The sequence below is a fragment of the Cygnus olor genome, chromosome 7 (assembly GCF_009769625.2).
Source record: "Cygnus olor isolate bCygOlo1 chromosome 7, bCygOlo1.pri.v2, whole genome shotgun sequence".
Lineage (NCBI taxonomy): Eukaryota > Metazoa > Chordata > Aves > Anseriformes > Anatidae > Cygnus > Cygnus olor.
Window position 1 is genome coordinate 28,715,590 of NC_049175.1, and position 22,795 is coordinate 28,738,384.

General features: G+C 46.0%; 1 protein-coding gene across 30 annotated transcripts in view; it reads left to right on the forward strand.

The window, feature by feature from the left end:
• TCF7L2 (transcription factor 7 like 2) overlaps positions 1-22,795 on the forward strand; it is a 178,000-nt gene that overhangs the window by 55,764 nt on the left and 99,441 nt on the right. For 27 of the 30 annotated variants that reach the window (XR_005821401.1, XM_040562877.1, XM_040562894.1 and 24 more), the window contains exon 4: positions 8,386-8,487. The exons of the other annotated variants lie outside the window; for them this stretch is intronic. Coding sequence is in view for 26 of the 27 variants with exons in the window: in XM_040562877.1 (XP_040418811.1) it covers positions 8,386-8,487 (102 nt within the window). In the remaining variant the exon portion in view is untranslated. The remainder of the gene's footprint in view (positions 1-8,385; positions 8,488-22,795) is intronic. 30 annotated transcript variants of the gene reach the window in all.

Here is a 22,795-nt window from a genome sequence, read left to right on the forward strand (position 1 = left end):
CAGCTCCCGCTGTAAATAGTGGAGTAGAGGGGAAGGTGGAGGTCTGTTTTGGAGGGCCCTTTTTGTTCCACTCCCCACCGTCCTGGGGCATGGATACGTGCACTGGGGTGGGCAAGGCGAGCAGGACAGGGCAGGCGTGTTTTGCAGTATTAAAGCAGAACCAGGCTGATCTACCACTGAGCTGTGTGTGTGCTTTTTCTCCTTGTTTTGTGTTCTTTTGTTTGTTTTGTTGTTTTCTCTTCAGGAAAAATAATGAATAAATAAAAGGTAGTTGCAAAGCTTTAAAGCTGCAGTCCCTCCTTTACAAATGGAGTTAGGTTCTTAACAGAGCTGGAAAGTTTTAAGGGAGGCAAGGTTCCCCTGGAGCGGCCCTTCTGTTATAATGGAGGTAGTCCAGTGCCGTGATCTCTCTCCCTAACATGCTGTCAGATATTTTTACTGTCTTTATTTAATGGGGAGGAAAGGAATTATATTTTATAGACCATAAAATGCATTCTTGGACTTCATGCAAACACTGGTTACCAATTGTTCTCTCACTCTCTGGGAGATTGCCAGGAGGAGAAATTAAATGTGGGTCTGTACATCAAATTGTTCAGCGAGTCTTAGAGCTGGGTTAGCTTTGCTGATTCTAAACAAGCTGTATCTACAGAAAGACTTTGTTGAGATTTCATGACTGTCCCATTCTTTCTCTATTGGAAACTCTATGCTTGAGTGGAACAGAACAGGTTGCAGAGAAAATCTGGGAAAAATAGTTTGAAGATGAAGTACTTTTTATTTAATTTTTTTCTTTTCTGGCTTAAAAGTAGGTAGGTAAAAAATTTGTTCTTGTTCCTTGAGTGAAATTATGCTTTTATTTGTGCCTGTGTTTTGGAACAGTATTTTGTAGACATCTGTAAAGTACTCAAGCAGCCTGCTGATTTGTGCAGTGGGGCTGTGGAGGCTTTCAAATTAAATGTGAAAGAAGTAATGGTGCTTTCCCAAGCTCCACCCGTGATCAAGAAACACTGCCTGCAGTTGTTCTGCTGAGATACCATGTGAACTGCAGAAAGTAGTGCTGTGCTGCTGTGTCACATGAACGCTCTTCCTCCTGTAAGTTTAAAAAAAAAAAAAAAAAGTTTAATTCCTGCAGTAGCTGATTAGCCTTAGCTTCTTCATACCCAGTGTCAAAATCCTAGAATGCCACTGGCATCTACCAACCTTGCAAAACAATTTTACTTTGGTATTTCAGTAAAACCGATGGCAAGAATACCTTTCATCCATTTCGTCATGAACAAATAATTATCTGAATGTCCCTGAACTTTCATAGGTGTTAATTTTTAAAGATGCTTCTGAGGACCTGCTGGCTATTGTCTTTAGCGCTCTCCTGGAGCAGTCCCTGCTGTGCCCTTTACCAGTATGCAGACAAAGGCAGCGCCGGTAGCCGTGACATGTGGCAGCAGTCCTGGCATGTAGCTGTTGTGTTGCAGCTCATCCAGGATGCTGGATAAGAGCTCTGCGAGGGCACGGGGCCTGATGATTAGGTCAGGAGAAAGCTTTGGTGCTTCTGGGGTGTTCCTCCATCTTCCCTCGGTCTGACGGCTCATCCAAGAGGTAACGTTGTTTGTTTAGGTGCCCGTGGGGCTCCAGCTACTCCTTTGTGCCCCGTCCCATCCCAGAGCAGGCATGAGCTTTTCCCATCGCCTCGGACTGCTCCATGGCTTCAGTGAGGCACTGTCAGCTTGCAGGATTTCTGCTCTCCAGCATCCCTCCTTTGAGATGATCTGAGACTGTTTAATCGCTAACACATTTCCATGATTTTCAGGCTGTGGTGGACTCCGCGTTCTCCTTTTCTATGCCCTAAGCAGCACTTCAGCAATGTGACAAAGGCACAGGCAAAATATTAAAATGGGCAACTCAAGGCCCCTTTTTCAGGGACTCCTTGTACATGACTGGAAGGGAAAGAGACAAGGTCACTAGAGCTCTCAATAACTGGGAAATTCAAGGCAATAGAAGTGCCTTGTTCAGGAATATATCACAAGATGGTCTGGCTGATACTAGCGCTGGTGAATAAGCATTTTAAATTGGGAAGAGGGCTAAATGCTGTATGTACATCTATCTGTGCAGGTATATACCACTTACCAGTTCCTTTTTTGTGTGTGTGTTTGTACTAATTTTCCCCTATTTATGTATTTTCATTTAATCATTTATTTGTGCAGTGTTGCAATAGTTTAAAGGGTGATTTTTTTTATTCTTTATTTTTATTTTTTTTAAGTGGAGATGTGTGATAAATACTTCCATGTTTTACAATAACGCGCTTTTATTTCTTGAGGTAGGGGAACCTTTTGTGGGAAAGGATCAGCCTCATTGATATAAGCCTTGTTGCTCTCATTTTTAGCAGCTCCCCTGTGCTTCATCGTGGTATATTACATAATCTGTAGAGGGGCTGAACATTGTGGGTGGTGTCTATTATTTTTCATATGAAGAATTCCAGACATTGCAAATCTGCAAGAAATAGGACACCCTTGTAAAGTTTCTGTAGCAATCTCCTTTGGTTAGTCATTTGCTGGTAGTTTTTATTGTTCTCACACTGTACACCCCTACAAGCAAGGTGATAACTGAGGGCAAAAATGATGGATGGAGGTGGATAGATGGATCCATCTAACTAATAGATAGAGAACAAGCTGAGGGTTCAGGTTTTGAATCCCATTTAAGCCCTTCTGACCGCAGTGGGGACACAAGTAGGTTGCAGTCCTTGCATTGTAGGCACCAAGATGGTATCCTCTTGGAACTACTTTTCTTTCCTGCAAAGAGAAATTATAGTTTTGTTAAGCTCTGTCTTTGTTGCTATTGCCTTCCCCCTAAATCTCATCCATCCCCTCATAATTTTAGTCTCCTGAGTTACTACTGGATTATCTTTAGTTAAAATGTGCCTAGGTGGCCCCCCAGACAAGTTGTTAGCTAAATATTGGGGAAACCTCTGAAAGCTTCAAAGTTGGCATCCAGGTGGGTGCTTCCAAGTGCTCCTGCAGTGCTGGCCAAGGGAGGAAAATTAGGGTCAGGAATCTGTCGGTTTGTGCGGCGTGTTGAGAGGCAGGAAGAGCTCAGACTGAAGGTGCTCCGATGGCTGGGAGAGGTGTCGGAGGCCTGTGGCACCACGTGGCTTCTGACTGCAGCAGCCCTGCTCCTGCTTGCTTCAGTTCCTGGGAGCTAATAAGCACCAGCTGCAGGAAACCCGAGCTGGAAAGTGTTGTGCAGCTTTCCTTGTTTAAAAACATGGACTGTTTTTTTTTTTTTTTTTTTTTAATTGCATTTATGTATTTATATGCTCTGGGACATCACTCGTAGGGCATTCCAATGGTGAAAACAATAATGTGACAAGGGAGCAGCTCCAGGTCGGACACCGGAGCAGGAAACACCTGCGAGCCCTGTGCCATCCCTCTCGTCGGGGCTGCGCTGCTGCGAGCCCTGGAGCTGGGGGACGCTGGCAATGAGTAAGAGTTTCCAGTCAACTCCTCCAGTCCTGCAAGTGGATTTTAGCTGCTTTTGACCAGCTCTGCCGTGAAATCTTGGGAAACATGTTTGTTTTCCAGCTTCTTTGAGTGTTTTTTTTTTGGGGGGGGGGGAGGGGGATTGATGGACACCTGTGCTGAGCTGCTCCTGGTGGGTCTGTGCGTTGCAGGACCTGCTGGTTGCAGATGGGAGGTGAGGACGTGCTGCTCCTAACAGTGAAGGGTTGGGTTTTTTTTTTCCTCCCTTCTACAAAAAAAAAATAATCTGGGCAGTTCAAATCATTTGCCTTTTCCCTTGTGCTGACAATTTAACAGCCTTTTTAAAAGCTTTGGTTTCTCTCAAGTATGCTCGCCCCATACGTATTTTAATTTTTGTGCAGAGGCCTGGAGCTTAACAATTATTTTGCTTAAGCTCTCTGAGACTTGCCGTAAATTTTTTTTTTTTTTAAACACACACATGCTAATGATCCCCATCAGATCATATTGTTAAGCAGGGAATAAACTACCCAAGCCAAGATGACATTATTTTAAAAAATGTTAAAAGCAGGCCAGCGGAGCCTGTTTCAACAGTTTTGCTCCGAAATAATTTGCACAGATTTGTTAGGGTTAACTTGTTGAAAAGCCCGGTGTTTGTGCAGGCAAGGCGCGATTTCCACGTTGAGAGATGCCGGAGAGGAGCGAGCGCGTGTCCAGCACTCGCAGGAGCGGACGGTGGGAACTTCCCCCGCCTGCCCTTCCCCTCCGGTGCAGGAATGCAAACCCAGCCTCGGAGGCTGGGAAAGTTGGCCTCAAATTTTTGTGGACTCCTTGCAAATCAGAGGAACCGTCTGGCTCAAATCTGCATTTAGGGCCGAGAGAATAGGATTTCCTGCTATTTAGTCGCTTGAGGAAGGAAAGGATTTACCTCTCTGCTGTAATAGCGCTTGACTTTTATTTTTTCCCCTCTTTTTTAATAAGAAAATCGGAGCGTAGCGCAGCCGTAGTAAACCTGCAAAAGCAATCACGCCTCCCGCCCCCATCCCATCCCTTCCCTCGCCCTCCCCGCGCACCGCACCGCACGCAGGCACCGCGATGGGGCTCTGCCCCTCGCCCCCAGCCCCAGCACTGAGGGGCCGGGGTGCGGGCTGGCGTCTCCCTCCGTCGTGAAAGAGAGAGCTGTGGAGGGCGGCCGCTCGCCGCAGCTCCGTCGGGCCGCGCTCTGCCCACCATCTGGATTCGGTTAGCTCGCTCGGCAGTAGGGCTGAGTCTCATTTCCTCCAACCAGTAATGTTATATAGGCAGTGATCCTGTTCTGCCCTAACATAATTGAAAATTATGTGTATTGTAGACTCGCAGCGCTGAAATGTAGACTCGTAAAAATCTGTGGCTCAGGTAGCCTGTGGAGATTGAATTTGGCACACAATGAAGCTTTTATGTAAAGTAAGAATTATAAGCCACCACATCAATATTGTGTTACAGGCATGACAATTCTTGGATGAGGAGCCCTCGAGTCGGGCTCGTCACCTTAAACAATGCTAATATTTTGTACTTTATCAACGGGGCTGGCACTGCAGAGCCAGCAAGTGGCCAGCAGCGTCCTGTTGCTGAAGCTGTCGGCCCAACAGCTTGAGGCAAGCCCCGGTGGCAGGCCCCGGCCCTCCGCGTCCACCTGGTGGAGAGGACATCTGCCCCTCGGTGGGGCCGGGGTGCTGGAGCCCGGCTGCTTGGGGGAGATGTGGAAGCTGCTTACTGACCCTCAAGCCTTCCTTGCTTTCTGTGGGGGCTGTTTATTTTATTTATTTATTTATTTATTTATTTTCCCCCCTTCCATATTGGCCATGGAAGCTGTCATGTGTGCAAAATGGAGCCCAGCTCATGCTGGATGCCATGGGCATCCACAGCCTGTTAGGTCTCAGAGGAAAAGCGGCTTTGGCCATGTTTGAGCATTTGAGCTGGAAGGTTTTTGGACCTGCTTTGGCAGGGGTGGGTAACGGGAGGACTTCACTGAGAGCCCAAACTTTAAGAGTCTACAACACAGACAAGCAAAGTAACAGTAAGCTCTTCCTGAAGTTTCTTGGGCTGTCTCTCCTGGCTCTCATGAGATGGAGGCAGAGCAGTAACAATCACGCTGTCTTGCCCTGTTTCTTCTTCTGGGAACTTAGTGCTAAAAAAAAAAGCAGAGCTGACAGTCCTGAAGGCTTTACAATCCTTGCAGGAATTACTGGCTGGACAGGGTCTGATGTGAGCTTGCTCACGCTGCCCTGTCAGTGCCTCTCGGTGTGCCCCTGGGGACAGCCTCAGAGAAGCCCACGCGTTTCTTGGCCTGTCTTTTAGGGCAGCCGCTGACCTGAGCTCCCTCACGGATCACCAGGTTTGTAGGAATATTCCAGAGTTGCTCGTGACCCTCGAGTGGTCATGGAAAAATAAGTGCGGTTGGTTTGTTTTGGTGGACGATGGCTTCCCAGCCACTTCCAGCAAGCTGGCTGCTTCAGCTGTGGTAGAAGCAACTTCTCACTCTCAAAAACAGTCATGTACCACGAGGCAGACGTTCTGTGAGGATGTTTTCCTTGGAAGAAGAGAAAAATGCAGTCTCTAGAATGACATCCTGGCTTTACTAGCATTTAATACTTTACTCCCCAGCTGAAATATCAAGGGAAGTCTCTAGTTGCTGTGACCCGTCAGGACAGCTGTTGGGGAGCCTTTGTACCTTTCTGCAAATTCATATGCCCCTTTACATGGTGGTGTTAAGGCCACTGCATGTGAAAGACAACTGATGGACTTCCAAAAATGTATCAGTTGACTTGTTCAATAGTGCCATCCGCAAATCTGAAATGTATCAATTTCCCTCGAAGTTAAGAAGCTCTCAGTCAGCCTAGGCTTTGGGTTCATTTTCTGTGCACTTGGGTTGCATTTTTAAGCATTTCTTTGAAACCACAAAGGGTTAGAAAGTTACTTTAACGTAATCTCAACTTTTAAATTTATGTTGTGGTCACCTATATTGAAGAGCAGGGATTTGATACAAGCAATCAAATATCTGGAGGCTTACAATCAAGTCATATGAGTTAGCAATGCCACTTACGGTAGGCTGGTTCTGGTTTTTTTGGGTTTTATTTCTTGTTTTTAAGAAGTGCTGAAACATTCTGGTCCACATTGCACAAATCCCAAATGTGAAGATAAATAAAAACAAGACTTCTTGGAACTTGAGGAACTCGAAAGGGGCACAAATCCAGAGTATGGGTTTGTTTATTTGCATTCCAGTAGCTCAGAAATCTCAGGCCCTCCAAGCGATGGGAAATGGGAATGCATCCTCCTGATTTTGGTCACCTCGGTGCCTACGGTCTTGCAGCAAACTGGCCTTGCATGCTCACAAATGTTTTGCATACGTGAGCAAATGTGATAGTGATGTGCTGAAAGCATGGAACCAGATCTCCTTCCTTCCTTCACTAAGATTTAGATACAGCTTCCGCTGCTAGCCTGGAGTGGCAGGGGCTGATCGTGAGTTGTTCTCCTTCAAGATTACTTAAGGAAAAAAAGTGATGGGTAAACATAACTATTTCTCTAGATATTTTCTAGGAATAGATCTGTTAGGTCAATCAGAGTCCAGTGCTATCCACAGTGGTCAGATCTATGTATACAGCTGCTTTTCTTAGGTCTGGGAGGGGGCTGAAGGTATGTGGCAGTAATCATTTCTTCCAGCGCAATACGGGGCTTTTAGAGATCATATATTAACTGTTGGCACAGTGCTGCGCCACACAGAGAGTAAAGCTGGGGCAGAAATTATATCTGTGCTGCATGGATATGGTTTGGGGCTGGCTCATTTCTCCGCGGGACTGATTTTGGTGCGAATGGAGTGCTGTGCTGCTGCAGCAAGGTGGGCACCAGCTCTGGGGGAAGCCTTGTACTCACTGGGCGGTCTGGTTGAGTGTGGTGGGAGGATAGGCATGTTCCAGAGCCAAAGCTTTAGTTGGTATTTGGTGCTAGTTAAGTCCGTGGCAACATTCAACTGCTTCTTGAAGGGTAGTTATGGTGGGTTTTGTTGCTGTTTTTTGTTTTGCTTTCTGAATCAACACCCACTTATGCTGCCAGACTGGCAGTGTATTGAGACTATCCGCCAATGGCAGTGACACAAATATGTTCTGGCTGCCCCTGAGCGCCTGGTCAGGCCAGCTGAGAGCAAATGCACCAGGCCGTATTCTGTCTTGGACATCATCAACTGGAGAGCTTATTACGTTTGGCCGTGTAATTGAATAAGTTGCACTGTGCAAGTCCCTTAAGGATTGTCCTTCAGAAGGTTTCTCTCCCGCTGATGATGAGCAAGAAGAAAATAACCCACGGTGACTTCCAGAGCTGGTGGAAAGGAGAGAAAATAGGTCTAAGACCCAGCAGTGCTGTGGGCTCACATTGCTTTTCGGGCAGACCTTTGCCTTTAGGGTTCACACAGTGGTGTGAAGCTGGAGGAGTTAATGTGGTGCATGCATTGAAAGAAGGCTGACAGACAATCCATTAAATACAGAGATTGTACTCTTAACCTGCAATAGGTGTTTTCCCTCTCCTAAAACTGATAATCTACCTTCTCCTCCCTTGGCCCATCCTCTCCATGGTTTTGGTATTTTGTTTCTGTCTGGCTTTTATTCCTCTTCTAGATTTGTTCTGATTAATAAAATTAATGTAATATTGTCTTTGCAATCTGCTGTGTTTTCTTATTCCTGAACTTTAATGTAGTGGCATGAAATTGTTAGACAGATTTTGTCTCCACAAACACGTGAAGTCGTCTTAATTTTTGTTTCTGTTCCTTGCATACGTTTTAATTTGTATCTTTTTGCCCATGTTACCTAAGATTTGTTTTTGTTTTATTTTTTTTTTTGCCTTTCTTTTCTGAACTCATTTTTCTTTTCCCATTTTTGTTTCCTCCATCCAGTATCTGCAGATGAAATGGCCACTGCTTGATGTTCAGGCAGGGAGCCTTCAGAGTAGACAAGCCCTCAAGGATGCTAGGTCTCCATCTCCAGCACACATTGTTGTAAGTAAACGCAGAAGATGTTCTTCCTTTGTTTAAAAAAAAAAAAAAAAAGGATTTGACATTAATCGCATTGATTGTCATCAGTTTTCTTTTATGTGAACTGAAAGATTCAAAACAAACAAACCTTAACAAGCCCGTGGTAAAAGGAGGGAATATATATTCTATTCTTTGGTTGTTTGTGAAATTATCATTCATTATGCTTAGCTCTGTGCTTCTTAGGAGAGCACAAAGTTGAAAATGCTCTAAAATTACATACTGCAGGATTATTTAGTGGAAGTGAAGTCCGATCAGGTTGGTTATACATGTAACTATGTTGAACTGAAATGAATGAAGAGATACCTTTGGAAAGTGTACTTAAAAAAAAAAAAAAAAAAGGAAAAAAAAAAAAAAAGGGAACAAAAACCCGAGCCTGTTCTATATTCTTTGCTTAAAAAAATCATGAAATATCTATTCCTATTGCAAAATCTTGAGGGAAGGTTTGTGTGAACTGGTCAGCATTCTACCTGGGTGAAGGGAAGGGTCAACGGAGTTAAGCTCAACAAGAGCACATCTTCCTTGCATTGTGATGACTTCTCATTTAGTATAAAAAGTGTTATCAGATGTTTATTACTTGCCTGCAAAATACAAAGTAATTTGTTAGTAGTTTGTAAGTAGCATTGATAATAATGTTCTTTTATTAACCTCTCAGTTATTTTTTTGTTGTTTCTACTGTAAAAACAACATTGAATTTGAAATCTTTAGTACAAATTTGCATGAGAGGGGGCTGGGGGGGGGGTTGATTTTATTTTCTAAAATAGCTTCCATACAGGTTTTTTAAAAAACGTTTGTTTATATGGCACTATGCAAGAATGGCAGTATTTATTTGCCCGTCCTCACCTATGGCCAGTTTCGGCACAACCTATCGTTAAGGGGCCTGTTAGCTCTGAACGTTCATCTGGGGAATATACCTCTGGAGAAATGGCATATAGCAGGTTAGAATATTTCTTCAAAAATACTCTATCATCAAATTTTGGGTTTCTTAAAACCCTTTTTTATGATTAGTGGATGACAAGGTGAATCCCAAGAAACACTGCTCGTTCTTTTTCTTTTGTTATAAAGTCTAACGTGGATGTAGTTGACGGATCATACAAGACACACATTTGTTCTGTTAGAAATTTAAAACCAGAGTAAATGTTTTTGAGGAGTTTGTTATTCTGTTGTTGTCTCTACGTTGAGAAGTGCCAGGCCTTTGCTATGAGTGCCTTAGTTTTTTATTTAAAAAAAAAAAAAAAAGAAAAAAGAAAAGTCTCCTATCTTCTAGATTTCATAGCTTCTAAAATAGATCTCAGTATGGCAGAGTGATGAGCACAGGCCTGGTACTTGCTTAGTCAAAGCACTGATCGCTTCGATTTTTCAGAGTGACTTTGTTTTGCCTTCCTGTGCACTTGGGCTGTCGCTGAAGGAAGAAATGGGAGAATAGATGTTTGGCTGCTTATTTAGAACAGTGCAGCCATCAAAACCTTCCGTTACCTTCTTCCTAGTAAGAAAGAAACTAAAACAACTTCCTGATTTTGGTTCTTTTCTGAATGCTCTGACTGAGGAGTAGGGCTGGAAGCGGGAGCGCTCCCCTGGGCTCTGGGGTTGGGAGCTCGGCCCAGGCCTGGCGAGGGGGCACAGCTTTGTGGGAGGCTTTTGCGCGGCAGCGGGAGGGTTTTCTCAGCTGGCTTCAGCCTGGGACAGCAGGCAGATGTGGTGGGGAGCAGAGCTGGGCATCACCAGCACCTTCCGCTGCCCCTCAGGCTTCGCTTTGAAAGCCCGAGGGGCTGGTCGTGCCGCGGCTGGCTGGGTCCCCGCTCGCAGCATCACCACTGCCGGCCCCCAGCACCTCCGGAGGGAGCGGGCGAGATGGAGATGAGTTGACAGCACGGGCACACATGCACAAAAAAGGGCGCTGCCCGTTCAAAAATCAGGATCCTTTTGGAAAATAAAGAGAAACCTGTTTCCAGGAAGGCTGAGGTTGATCTGCTGTGTATTTTGACCATTTATGGGGTTCTTATGGGTCTCTTTAAAAGCTGTTTCACTCTGCTATTCAATAAAAAGCATATTTACCATAGCAACCACTTAGGCCGTGAGGAACATATACTACCTCCGAGATGGAGGCCACCTTCCAAAAGAGCCACAGCTGGCATTTGTAATGTGATCTTTTGTGCTACTTACAATGTTGAAGGGGAGAGGAGGCGAGGGAGCGAGGTGGGGGAGCGGTGGGTTTTGAGGTGGGGGGGCAGTTTCTGCAAGGTTTAATGTTTATTTCTAGCAGCAAACTGTTTTGCCTTGTTCTGTTTAAATAAATAAAGGCAGCTTTTTCCACCCTTTTTCCTGGCATCCACCCCAGGCCACGTCCATTTTGCGTAGTAAAAAAAAATAATTTTTTTTTTCTTTTGGTAAATAAAGTTAGAGTAGGTAATGGCATTCGGGGGAGGTGGTGGTGGTGGAGAGCAGATGAAGTGGCTGCAGATGCCAGTTGGCTGGGGATGTGTCAGGTTTCTGTGGTGTCCCAGCTCATCGCTGCTGTGCGTGCCTGCAGCACCTGGGACCTGGTTGCTCTTGCAGCAGGCTCTGCACCCGGTTCCGTGGAGGTGAAAATGCCCGTAATCTTTTTAGGGAACAGTAAGGGGTATTTCATGGGCATGCTTATGTTTCTTCATGGCTGTAACGCGTAACCTATAAGGATAGAAATGGGCTCTCCACCCACACTGCTGTGTCTTGTCTACCTGCCAAGTGTATCCATGCCAGTTTTTCTCCCTGAAATCAGTTGTGCTGCCCCGAAGATCTACAGCAAAATGCTAACACTTGCAAATCATTTCTTATCTTTCCCATATCTCTGAAATCAGGATTTGAGCCTAATCTTTATAGGTGGATTACAAAGAGAGGGAAGGAGAGTGTGTGTGTTTTTTTCTTCTTTTCTCTCTCTCTCTTTTTTTCCCCCTTTCCCTTTTCCTTTCTTTTTTCTCCGTTAACGTTCTTGCTTCTCAGTGTTTGGCTCTGATTAACACGAGCTCTGTGTCAGGGCTGCAGCTTTTACGCCCAGCCTCGATGAAACTCCCTTTGGCTTCGGTGCGAGTTTTTAGTTTAATGACTCAGGACTGCAGAACATGGCTGTCTGTAATGTCTTAAGTAAAGTCTATACTAGTTGTAAGCCCTGCTCCTTTCAGATTTGGTTAAGAACATTAAGTTAAGACTACGAAAATGGAAGCAAAAGACCAGCATGAATAATTTGGCTGGATTGCCCCCAGTGCTGAGGGCTGGGTTAATACTGCTTTTCATGGTGCTTGAGAGAGTCTCCAAGGTCCGTAATGAGAAACAGAATATTAAACTGAAATTATGTTCAGCATGTCTTGAGGAAGGTACAGCATGAGGCTCCATTTAAGACCAATGTGTTTATTTGCATTTAGGTGCTTCACTTGTCCTATAAGACTCTTGCATCTTGCTTTGGCACAGTCATGCTGCTTATCTGTGTCCAAAGGTGAAAGAAAGCTGGGGGAAAAATTGTTTTAATAGTATGCTATTAAGCTTGCTAGGTCAAAATTTTGAATTCAGCCTGTGGATAGTACTATTATGAGGCTGGCATTTTGAAAGGTTCTTACGGCTAATTTGCAGCACCCCCCCACCCCCACCCCCCTTTTATTTTCCTCCCCGACCTCTGATTTTGTTAAAAAATAAGTTTTTGGGTGTAAAGCAGACCCGTGGTTTGTGCATTCCTCTAAACGAGTAGGGTACTAGCTGCCTTGAAATCCCATGTTCAACGTGTACCTAATCTGCTCCATTTTCTTGAGCTACTGTGGTGATAACGATGAAGTGTGGGTACCCTAGGAACGGGATTCTTGCCTGAAAACTTTCCAGTGAGGTGTGGACAGGCGAGTGAAAAAGCGTGTGGTATATCCCTATGAGCATCTCCAAGATCTGCTCGCTACAGAAAGCAAGTTGCTTTAAAACCTTTTTTATCTGTATATGTTTTTCTTAAGACCGTAGGAATGCAGGGCTGTTCTTCCCTGTTCTCTGCAAAGTAAATATTCTGACTAAGCTGTACCCTGGTTTGGGCAGGAGGATGGGTGAAGGCCGTTCCCTGGGTCCTGCCTCCTGCTGTCTCAGCTGCACAAAGACTTGCTTTTAGCTTTCTTTGTACCAGGCAAAAACAGTCTGAACCCAAAAATGGTGGTGGTTTGGTACAGTATATTTCTTACAAATCAGTTAAAGGTTTAAAAAAAAAATCCTGCATTTTCTTCTGCAGGGAGGCCTTTTGAAGTAAATGTAAATGTTACCTTGGGGGAGGACTTCTAGTACTATTTGGCCTGGGTTTTCTAATATGTAATGAACACAGCCATAAAGTAGACTGAATCCCCAAGAACAAAGAATCACTGTGCAGTAGTGTATCTAATTTTTTTTTTTTTGCTTAAGGAGGTGAAAATGTGTTTTCAAAATATAATATGACAAGCAAAACTTAAGGCAAAACCATCTCAAAAATGTACTCTGTGTTCTCAACCTCTTCGACACGTGTGGAGAGCGTGTCTGTGGCTGCTGGGCAGTTTAGTTTGGGGGGATCAGGAGTTGTTTCCCAGAGCGTTTAGAGTCAAAGCTGTGCAGTCTGCTATCCCTTCTCCTTAATTTCTTTCAGTCTTATGTGGTTCACACTTCGGCGCTCTGAAAAAAGACAAATACCTGCAAGTATATTACAGGGTGATGGATTTCAAAGTTTACCTCGTGTCCCATCAAATGCTCCAGGCCAGAAATAGGGCGCATCCAAGGACAAGTGCAGTCCTGTATGCATAGAGCCAAGAAGTGCAATCTTGCAGCTTCCACTCACAGTGCCCCGAGAGGGCTTTTAAAGCTCTTGCTTTGTTTGTCTTTAATATTTTGTGTTAGAGAGGCTGTTCTTCCTCTACAGTGCCCTCTTAAGCTGTTCTTGGATTTCAGGCTGTATGCGCCCATGACGGGACATCCACCTGCGTGGAGATGTGCAGAGCAATCCCCTGAGCATGCAGCCCACGTTGAGAGCTGCAGGAATGTGCTGGTGGGGTGAAGGGTGGGTGGGTGGGAAGGATTTGCATGTGTTTCATGTCAATGCCCAGTGTCAAGAGCTGTACTGGCACCCTAACAGCTTCTGATGGCAGTAGGTCGCACCTTGGTGCTTGGACCCAGTACACAGGTCCTGGAGACTCATGATGCAGAAATACCCAGGCAGCCTTAATTGGAAAGCTCCTGTAGTGACTCTCTGCTTTTTAAATGCTCTATACTTTATTTAGCTAATTGCTCTGGCAGTTGCAAAGTAAACAAGATGTTTCATTAATGCATGCCCAAAAGTGTGCAAACATCTTGTTCTGGATTTTCAGAGCTGCATGGAATTCAGCCACAGAACAAATTAAACTTGCTGAGAATTTTGTGGGTAAATCTTTCACCACTAATTCCTTTTGATTTTTCATTGAGAAGGATTGTATTTTAAAAATCTGTGTTCAAACCTGGCTGTGTAGGGCTAAGTATAGAATTATCTACCGTCAGCCCAATAAAACTATTTTGGATGGATTCCTATAAAGCACACGTTATATTCAGTACTCACTAAATACGAGCGGGAAACCTGCATTTAGGTAGAGCATAGAAGAAATGCGGACTCCTAAAAAGTCAGCCATTTGCTAATTTGATAAGTTTGCAGAGTAGTCGAGGCTTTTGGGGACTGCTTCATGGCATCGCCGTTACTCTGTGGCATAATGTCCACCCTCTACAGTGTTTGGAGGCAACCCCTCTGCTTGAAGGCTGAGACTCTGGAAATGTGCAGATTTGTACCTCTTACTGTGAAGTGAGCAGGGATTTAGTGCTGCTGCAAACATCAGTCAGCGCTAAAGCACCTTCAGAAGACACCTTGGGGCTGGATTGGCAGCTGGGACAAATTGTCACGCTTAGTTGCAGTCAAGAGATCTGCGAGCAGCTCCAGGAACTCTGAAGTGTTTGGATGTTGGGATATTTCAGCTGTGAATAAATGCTGTAAAACATATCGTACTGCCAACCCCAATTGTTCTAGGATCATGAGTCAGGTCTCAAAGGATCATGAGGATTGGTGGGGGTTTTTTGGTGTGGGTTTTTTTGTTTGTTTTCTGTTTCTTAAATAATACATTTTGTATTCTCTTTATTTGTTCTCTGGTTCCTGAGCCTGCAGGGTATACTCCGCTCACATTCTCAAACTTTTCTCTGCAGCAGTTCGGGGGCTTGCTGTGTGCTGTAAGTGGAGGCTGAGGTTCTTCCCTAAACACTTGACTTCAAGGCTACTGCGCTTTAAGGAAAAATAGCAAGTAGTGCTGGACTAGCTGTAAAATCCTAGGAGCTGGCAACCCTAAGCGGTGCTCTTGGAGAAGGCAGCTGGGTAGGTGTGTTGGGTTGTGCTGCAGAGCATCTGTTTCTTGTGAATTATGTGGCTGGGCTTGGAGAACCTGGTGCGGGGCATTCGTAGGGCTCTGGGTGACGGGTGGAGATTTGTGAATGCTTGCTGATCAGAGAGCATTAAGTAAAACATAACGATGCAGTCTTCAGCTTGGCTGGAAGTGCATCTATTGCAGGCTTCCCTCATGTATCCTCTATTTATAAAATAACCACTGTGTCCTGAGTGTGATGCAAACGAGTCTCTGAATTCTGCTCCTTTCTGACTAGTTTGGGGTACATCAGAGCTGCAGAGAGCAACATTTCAAGTAGACACCTGTGTTGGAAAGAGGCTTCAGGAGACTGTTTTAGCACAGAGGAACCCGGGCTGTGATTTGAAAAGGATTCAGTCACAAGGCAGCGTGCATTGTGCTGGAGCACACACATTAGATTAGCCTTCAGGGACTTGCATGGGCCCAAAACTAGGCACCCGCTCTCCTGCGGTGTGGCTGCCGTGCCGAGAGGAGCCAAGGGGGCCGAGCCTGGGCCCCGCGTGAGGGCCGCAGCAGCCTGGCTGTGTTGGTCACATCAGCGAGGACGTGTGCCGAGGCCTGCGGGCCTGGTGTGGCCGCTGGCTGCAGGTCCATCGAGCCGTGTGGCCCACCCGTAGCTGGATGTGTGTGGGAGCTGAGGGGACAGGGACTAAATCACACAGCTGGGTCAGGAGCCAGAGGCCCTGCTGGCGGCAGTGCGAGCAGCAGGAGGCTTAGTGGGTATGATGAGGCTGCCGCACCATTTTTGCCCGAATTGCTACATTCCTGGTGTAGCCTTGGGCCGGTGGAAAAGCCCAAATAGCTGGTGGAAGTAGCTGTCTCCAAATAGCTATTCCTCATTATCTCTCCGTGCGGCCGCTCTCATTCAGCAGTAAGAGGCCCTTTGTGCGGTTTAACTTAATCCGCTTTGGAAACGGATTAAGCTAAATCACACAAAGAAACTCTTAGTGCTGAATGAGAGTGTCCACACAGAGAGATAATTCGAAATAGTTGTTCTCTGTTTTTTTTTTGATTCACACTCGAGCCCTCGCACAAAAACTTCCCCATGCAGACGAGCCCACTTGAACTGAAACCTCCTATTTTCTGTCTAAACAAGATCTGTGTGCTGTGTCCAGGTGCTGTAGCAAAGAAAACAGCATGTACTTACCATTAAAAAGAGAGGAAGGAAGCTGGCATTGCTGGGCTCAGGACTATTTGTTTGCTGAGTTGCTCAAGCCCGGGATTGTTGCTCCTCTCAGCAGTACCGGCGGTCTGGGATTGGATTATTCATCAAACACTTCACTTTCCAGACTTTACGCACCTGTGCTCTCTCCTGCAGAAGGACCCGGAGCTGCTTAGTGAGCTGCTGTGTAACAAGAAGGAGGCATGCTTTCTCGGTCCTGTGCAGACCTACAGGGAGGGGGCAGACCCACCTTGGAAAGCCTTTGAAGAATTAGAGATGTTGCAAAAAGCTAGGAATGATGCCTTCATAAAACAACTAATCCCCTAATCTCTTCTCCAAACAGTGTTCAGTACCTAGTTTCACGAAACTACACTGAAAATGTTGTACAACAGACTTTGCTTTTGATTCTGTGGCTGGCTGGAACCAGGGCTGGTTTCAGGGGAGCTCGCATTGAAGCTGCACTTGTACTTGACAGATCGGTGAGAAAAATCAGCCATCAGATCATGAGCAGAATCTCCTGAGCCAGGGAAGCGCTGCTCATGCCTCCATTTTACCAGTGCAGCTAGAAAGATGTGAAATAACTTTCCCAAGGTCATTTTGAGACACTGACTTCCATATCCACATTTTCAGAGGTGTGCAAAAAAACCCCACCACCTAATGTGACCTGACAGGAAAAAAAAAAACAAAACAAAAAACCAACTGAACAAAAAGACAGAGGTTGTTTTTTAGATCTAAACCTAAAGTTTTAACATATGTTGGACCTTAGAAGAAAGTTACTTTCAGTGCTGTTTATGCTCTAGGAAGACCCTGCGTGTCCGTGAATGCTTGTTGCAGATGTGCCTTATTTTTTCTCTCTCAGAATTGGGAAGTTTTGGGGAGCTGAACCAACAAACGGTAGCTCTGCAGTCAGGCTCACCTCTCAAGGAGAGAGAGAATGAGTGATGGGCTGGTACCAAACCCGGGCACATGTATGGTTTGAACAGATAGATGTATGTGTGCACATCAGAGGTAGAGGGCTTTCTGGTTTGCCTCCCTGATGCTCTGGTGGATCTAAGAAGTAACCAAATCCTAGCATTGTGCTTTTTTGTTCTTTTTTTTTTTTTTTTTCCCGTTGCGATCCTAACTCTCTACCTTGCTCTTAGTGCAAATTAAAGACTCGCCTGTGTCCCCAGGCCTTGCTGCACTGGCTTGCAGGAAGATGTTGGTCTGTGCTAGTTTCCTAGGAGAGCGGAGCAGCTCTCTAACATGCATTTTTCCTGTTGGCAAGACTCAAAGACTTCTCGAGTACTATTACTGTGGAAACTAGCTTCCCCTTCCCCTTCCTTTTTACTTTTTAGGCCTTGGTTCAAGAAATCATTACACATGAGCTGATGTCTGTCCATGTTCAGGACAGCATTTAAGCATGTGCTCAAAGTATTTTCTTGTATAGTGATGCTTTTTGAATTGGGACACTGGAATTGAATATCTGTATGAAAAAAATAAAAAAATAAAAACAAACCCTTCCTGAGACATGGTCATGGATTCGGCCTGTCCCCCATCGAGCAAGTACTGAGAAAGGACAGGGATGGAGGGACGGAATAGCATGTCCTGAGCTCTTCTCCCTTGGAGCTTGTCCTTGTGATATATTTCTTCCCAGAGCTAAGGCTGTATTTTGTGAGTATGAAGGAGGGTTTTGGTCTCCTGTGACTCACTGGGAAATGAAGGAAATCTGTGGTCTTCTCTCCTGACTGAGAGGAGAGTGTCTGGGAGAAGAAAGACAAAACAACACAAGTCTGTCCCATTGTACATCTGCAGAGCTCAGCGATATCAGTATTGTGTGCTATGGGGCCATGACTTCCCTGTGATATGGAAATGGTGTCTGAGGGAGGAGAGCAGAGTGAAGGGACCTGAAAGCCTCAAAACTTTCTTAGTTTGCATATACAGCCCTGAATGCTTTTCCTGCCAAGCAGCTGTGTGGACGCACAGGGAACCATTAGAAAACCCAAAGTGGGTGCAGCGCACCCGAGCTTTCCCTAGTGGCAGAACTTTCACTGCTTGTTGGCCATGTCTACATCTCCACGGTTAACTAATATGAAGCAAGCAGGAGTCTGAATCGCTAAGGCTGTAGCCTGCTCCCTGTTGACTCCCCATCCTGGTGCTTTTCAGGCATGCTGAGCTCTTTGGAGGGAAGTCGTTCACTGGACATGAAATAACCTGCTCCTCATTAAGGGCTCTGATGACCAGGACAGGTTACTTTGGGATAAGCTCTGGTGTGGATCCGAGGCACGCCAGTTGCTCCACAGTTGCTGCCTGAGGGGTGAACGTGAGGCAGCAGATCCCACTTGGACTGAAGGCGAAGTTTCCCACATCTGTTCCAGAGCTGAGTGTGTGCCCGGGCAGTTCCTGTGGCAGGGCTGCTGGAAGCCCAGGGTGAAGCTCGCCCTGCAGTAACTTGTTCTGCTCGTCATGCCCGGAGCACGTCCAGGGAGTGTCCACTCGCAGTGAGATGGACTGTTAAGCCGTGTTTCTGTGTAGGCGACCGTTTGGACACCTCAGATCGCAGTGCTCGGGCATCTGTGGGATGAATAAATGGTGAGATGTCAGGGAGCAGCCCCAGCACCGACACGAGAGGAGAATGGCCACGGGCCTGGTGCCCTGTTGGCTTTCTGGCCAACTTGGCTGCTCCTCTCCTGGGTGCTGAGCTGGGCTCATGCCTCTTCATTTAAACACCCTCCTGCTCCTGTTTGCTGGCGGCTGGGGTCAGGCGCCTCAGTCTGGGGCTGGAAGTTGGGGACCTTCCTCTTCCCAAGCACCTCCCAAGCCTGTTAGTGATGCCGCTCTGACTGCAAAACGAGCAGGTCAAAGTGCCAGGTGCAAATTTAAAATCGTTTCGTTACCACTTGTTACCTGTGTTCCGGAAGATTTAATAAGCAAGCTACTTGCAGAAGGGCAGGTGGTTGCCGCAAAGAGCTCAGGTCCTGGGCAGACGGGGGCCATGCAGCATGAGGCACGGTGGCGGTGCGATTGCTGGACTTGTGCGGTGTGATGGACACCGCATCCTCACATCCCTTTCCCGAAACAGTAGCGTGTTCTCCGTGCTGGACTGAAACACAGCTGGGGGTGATGTACAGGTCCCCGGGCTCCAAGTTCACAGTCCTAACTGCTGGGCCATCCTGTCTTTGGCATGCATGTTTAATGCTGTAGTTGTCTTTGCTTGTTGTGCCGGAGGGGACTAAAGGCAAAAAATACAGTTGTTCATCTCCAGTACAGGTGAGCGCTGCGCTTTTTCCCTTGGACGCCTGTGAGACACCGAAAGGAGCAACACAAGTCCCTGACATCAAAGAGTTAATAGCAGTGAGTGTGGTACAATAGCTCATTAGGACTTAAACGTGGGCTGCAAACTCAGAAATCTTGATAATTTTGGTCTATAAGGACACTGAACTTTCAACCCTAGTTCAGCAATAATAAATGCCTATTAAGTAAGGCTTCCTTTTATGAAGGGAGGGTGGATGGGTGCATTTCAATGGGCTTTAAAAGTATTGCTCCTTATTTCAGCGTCTGCTGGCCGAATGCATCCAGGCATGGGAAGGCATTTCAAGATCTGCACAAAAAAGACTTTGAAGTGTAACCTCTGTGAGTTTCTTAGTTAAACCTGACTGCAGTTGGAAGCAGCACTTTATTTATTTATTTGATAGTCCTTTTCTTTTAAACTTGCTTAAAAAAAAAAAAAGCACAACGCAGAACAAACAAAAATAAACCTCTGAGCAATTTAACAAGAATGCATTTCTGAAACTTTGACCCAAAGTGAAAGGCGGTGGCATGTGTTTGGCTTTTGAGTGGATGTTTTCATAAACAAATATATCAGTGCTGATTTTTGGAAGCAGGGAGAGACTAAACGGCTCTCCTGGATGTGGTTTAGGTGGTCGCTGGGGCTCGCAGCCCTGCCACCCCACGGGCAGGGGCTCGGGCACGCGGCGGTCCACAGCCCGTGCTGGCTGCTGGCACCGGGGCCGTGTGTGCCCACAGGAACCAGCCACAGCCAGGAGCTAAAAACTTCTTCACGGCCCCTTCGTACACCTGGGGAGGGATGCAACATCCTGCGGATATTCTGGGAATAGAAGCAAATCACGAGTGGCTGCAAGTCACAGCTTTATAAGTTGCAATCTTGCCTTGACTGTGCAGGTCTTGATCCTGCTTCTGCTGAGCTCCTAAGTGAGGCTTGAGGTAGCATGGTGTATGTGTGTGTGTGTGTGTGTGTGTGTGTGTTTTACCTCGCCTCTCGGAGAGCAAGAGAGAGACCTCCGTGAAGAGAGTGACAGGGTTTGATATAAACCAGCAGGACTGCATTGCTGCCATTATTCGACAGTAAACCCTTTCACAATGCCATATGCTGTGCATTCCAGCGCAGCAGCGTAGGGTGTGATATAGTTAAAGCACACTCGGCAAACAGGAAACGCTGGTGACCGCTGTGTGTGCTTTTCATGGAGATAAAGTATTGAGAGCGTAACGAAAAAAAAAAAAAAAAGAAGTGCTGGGAATACGGGGAGAGCGGCGGGGGTGAAGGAGAGGGATGTATTTTGGGCCTGACGCTCCCGTCATTATGAAAACACAGACAGGAAACGCAGCCAGGGAGCAACAGCGAAAATGCTGCTTTGCTCCAAGATGTTTGTTTTACTCCATTACATGTATTTTCTATTTTGCTGCTGGGTACCGGGAGTGGCTGTGTGGTTTTTTTTTTTCTTTTTCTTTTTTTTTTTTTTTTTAAGTTCCTGCCACTCCGGGTTGTTATCCAGCTCCCTTCCCCTCTACCCTACCCCAGTTAATAATCAGAGGCTATTTTAAGGGACCAGAGTGAAGAAATGGAAGCAGTAGTGCATTTCCTTACCCCAACAAAGTACCAACACCGGTATTTAACATACGTGTCGGGTTTTTTTCCTGGCACTCTCCCTGAAAGAGGCATTGCAAAGTCTCCTCGGAGTTAGGAAGTGGCTATTGCAGGGCAGAAGGGAAGGCAGGGGGATGGGACCAGCAGGTCCGCGGATAGGGAGAGCTCTGAATCATAAACAGACCATAGCTTTAATAAAATAAATGAAGTGGAGCCTTTTCAGCCAAGGGCAGACTGTATTGGTGCGAGCCGGGCTTTTAACGTTCGTAGTGAAAATTGACAGGCTGAGAACTGGGACATAAACAAAAATGTCAGTCCCTGGGAGTCTTGTTCACTGGACAATGTCTCAATTGTTTCCGTGATTTTTCGCAGGCAGCAGGGGATATTGGGAGATTAACTGTTTACCAGCCAGGCAGGCTCTGGAGGTGCTTGCAGAAAGAAGAAGTGGCAGAAAATAGCATTTTTGTTTGGAAACGATTAAGCATGTCAGTGGGTGATAAGGAAAGGTCACGCTGTTCTCCGCATACTTGTCTGCTGTTCAAGTTGAGCTTTATGCTTCTTAAATTTTGGTTAGTTTTTACTTTGTTTCTGGAAAGTTTTTTTTTTTTTTTTTTGCTTTTGCTGTTTTATCAGCAAAAGTTAGATTGCAAGGCGGGCAGGTAGATGTTTAAGAAGTGGGGAAAATGTGTAGGTGGAGGTTGCGTTTTAATTTTTGTTAGCGTTTCTTCATGGAACAGAGGCAAACTTGAATATTTTAAAGTTATCTATTATTTGGAACAGGCTGAAATCCGAGTCAGGGAATGCCCTTTATTTTATTAACCGCTGTACAATTTTGCTTAGGTCTCAAAATAAGAGACCGTCTTCAAAGAAGCGAGAGGCGAGAAGAGGAGCTGAGTTGTCTTAAACTACTTTTGCTTCACTTATTATAAAAACAAACACTGAAACCTGTTGCATACCAGCCCTGTGTGGGCACGGTTCAGAGAGCTGCGCCTGGTAATTCCTTACTCATCACAGCTTGAATGTATGGTTTGTTGTGGGCTGAGGCACGGAGGGGGAGGCGACAAACCGAAGTTGCTTCTTCAGGGCGCAAAAGCTGTTGAGGTTTATTTGCAGGAAGATAAACCTGTTTTAATAAACGTGGGTCTCGCCTCAGCCGAGTGAAGTTGAAACATTTTGCAGGCTGGAAGCGGCAGCCTGGTATTAAAGCTCTGGGACGTGCTGAGGTTGCTTTAACTTAATTTATGGAATAATAATGCATCCCATTTTTGTTTCCCCGCATCCTCCGGCTGCTTTGTGTTTGGATGCATGTTTGCAGCCCAGCACTTTCTCTTGCTTTCAGTCCTCCGGTTCCCCTGCCCCCATCCCCTTCCTCCGCAGCCATTCCTGCTGCAGTCCAACAGGAGACGGAGCAGCGGAGGGAGGTCTGCTCCGTGTCTTCCTGCCAGGCAGGAAATTGCCTCCTCCGTCAGTACTGGAAACTTGTAACACAGCAAAACTTGTGCTCAAGGACGGGCTTCTCCCAAAATTTCTAGGTGAGAGACGCGCTCTCAAGTGTGATAAGGAAGGGAAAAGTAGGCTGTTGCTCCCCAGATCCTTCCCTGTGCGTTGTGCACTGATGGGAGAGAGGGAAGAGGGTAAAAATAACCGCAGCGTCCACGGGCTCTTTGAAAAAGGCTGGCTGTGCAGATCACAGCCGGGAGAGTGAGTTGCTGCCCTTTTCAGGCTGGCCAAGGCTGGAGACACTGGGCACTGAAACGCACACCAGGTCCTGCGTGAAAAATCTGGCTCTTGGGTGTGTTTTGAATTGATAACTGCTTTCAGAGATTTAGAAAACAAAAGTCATTGACA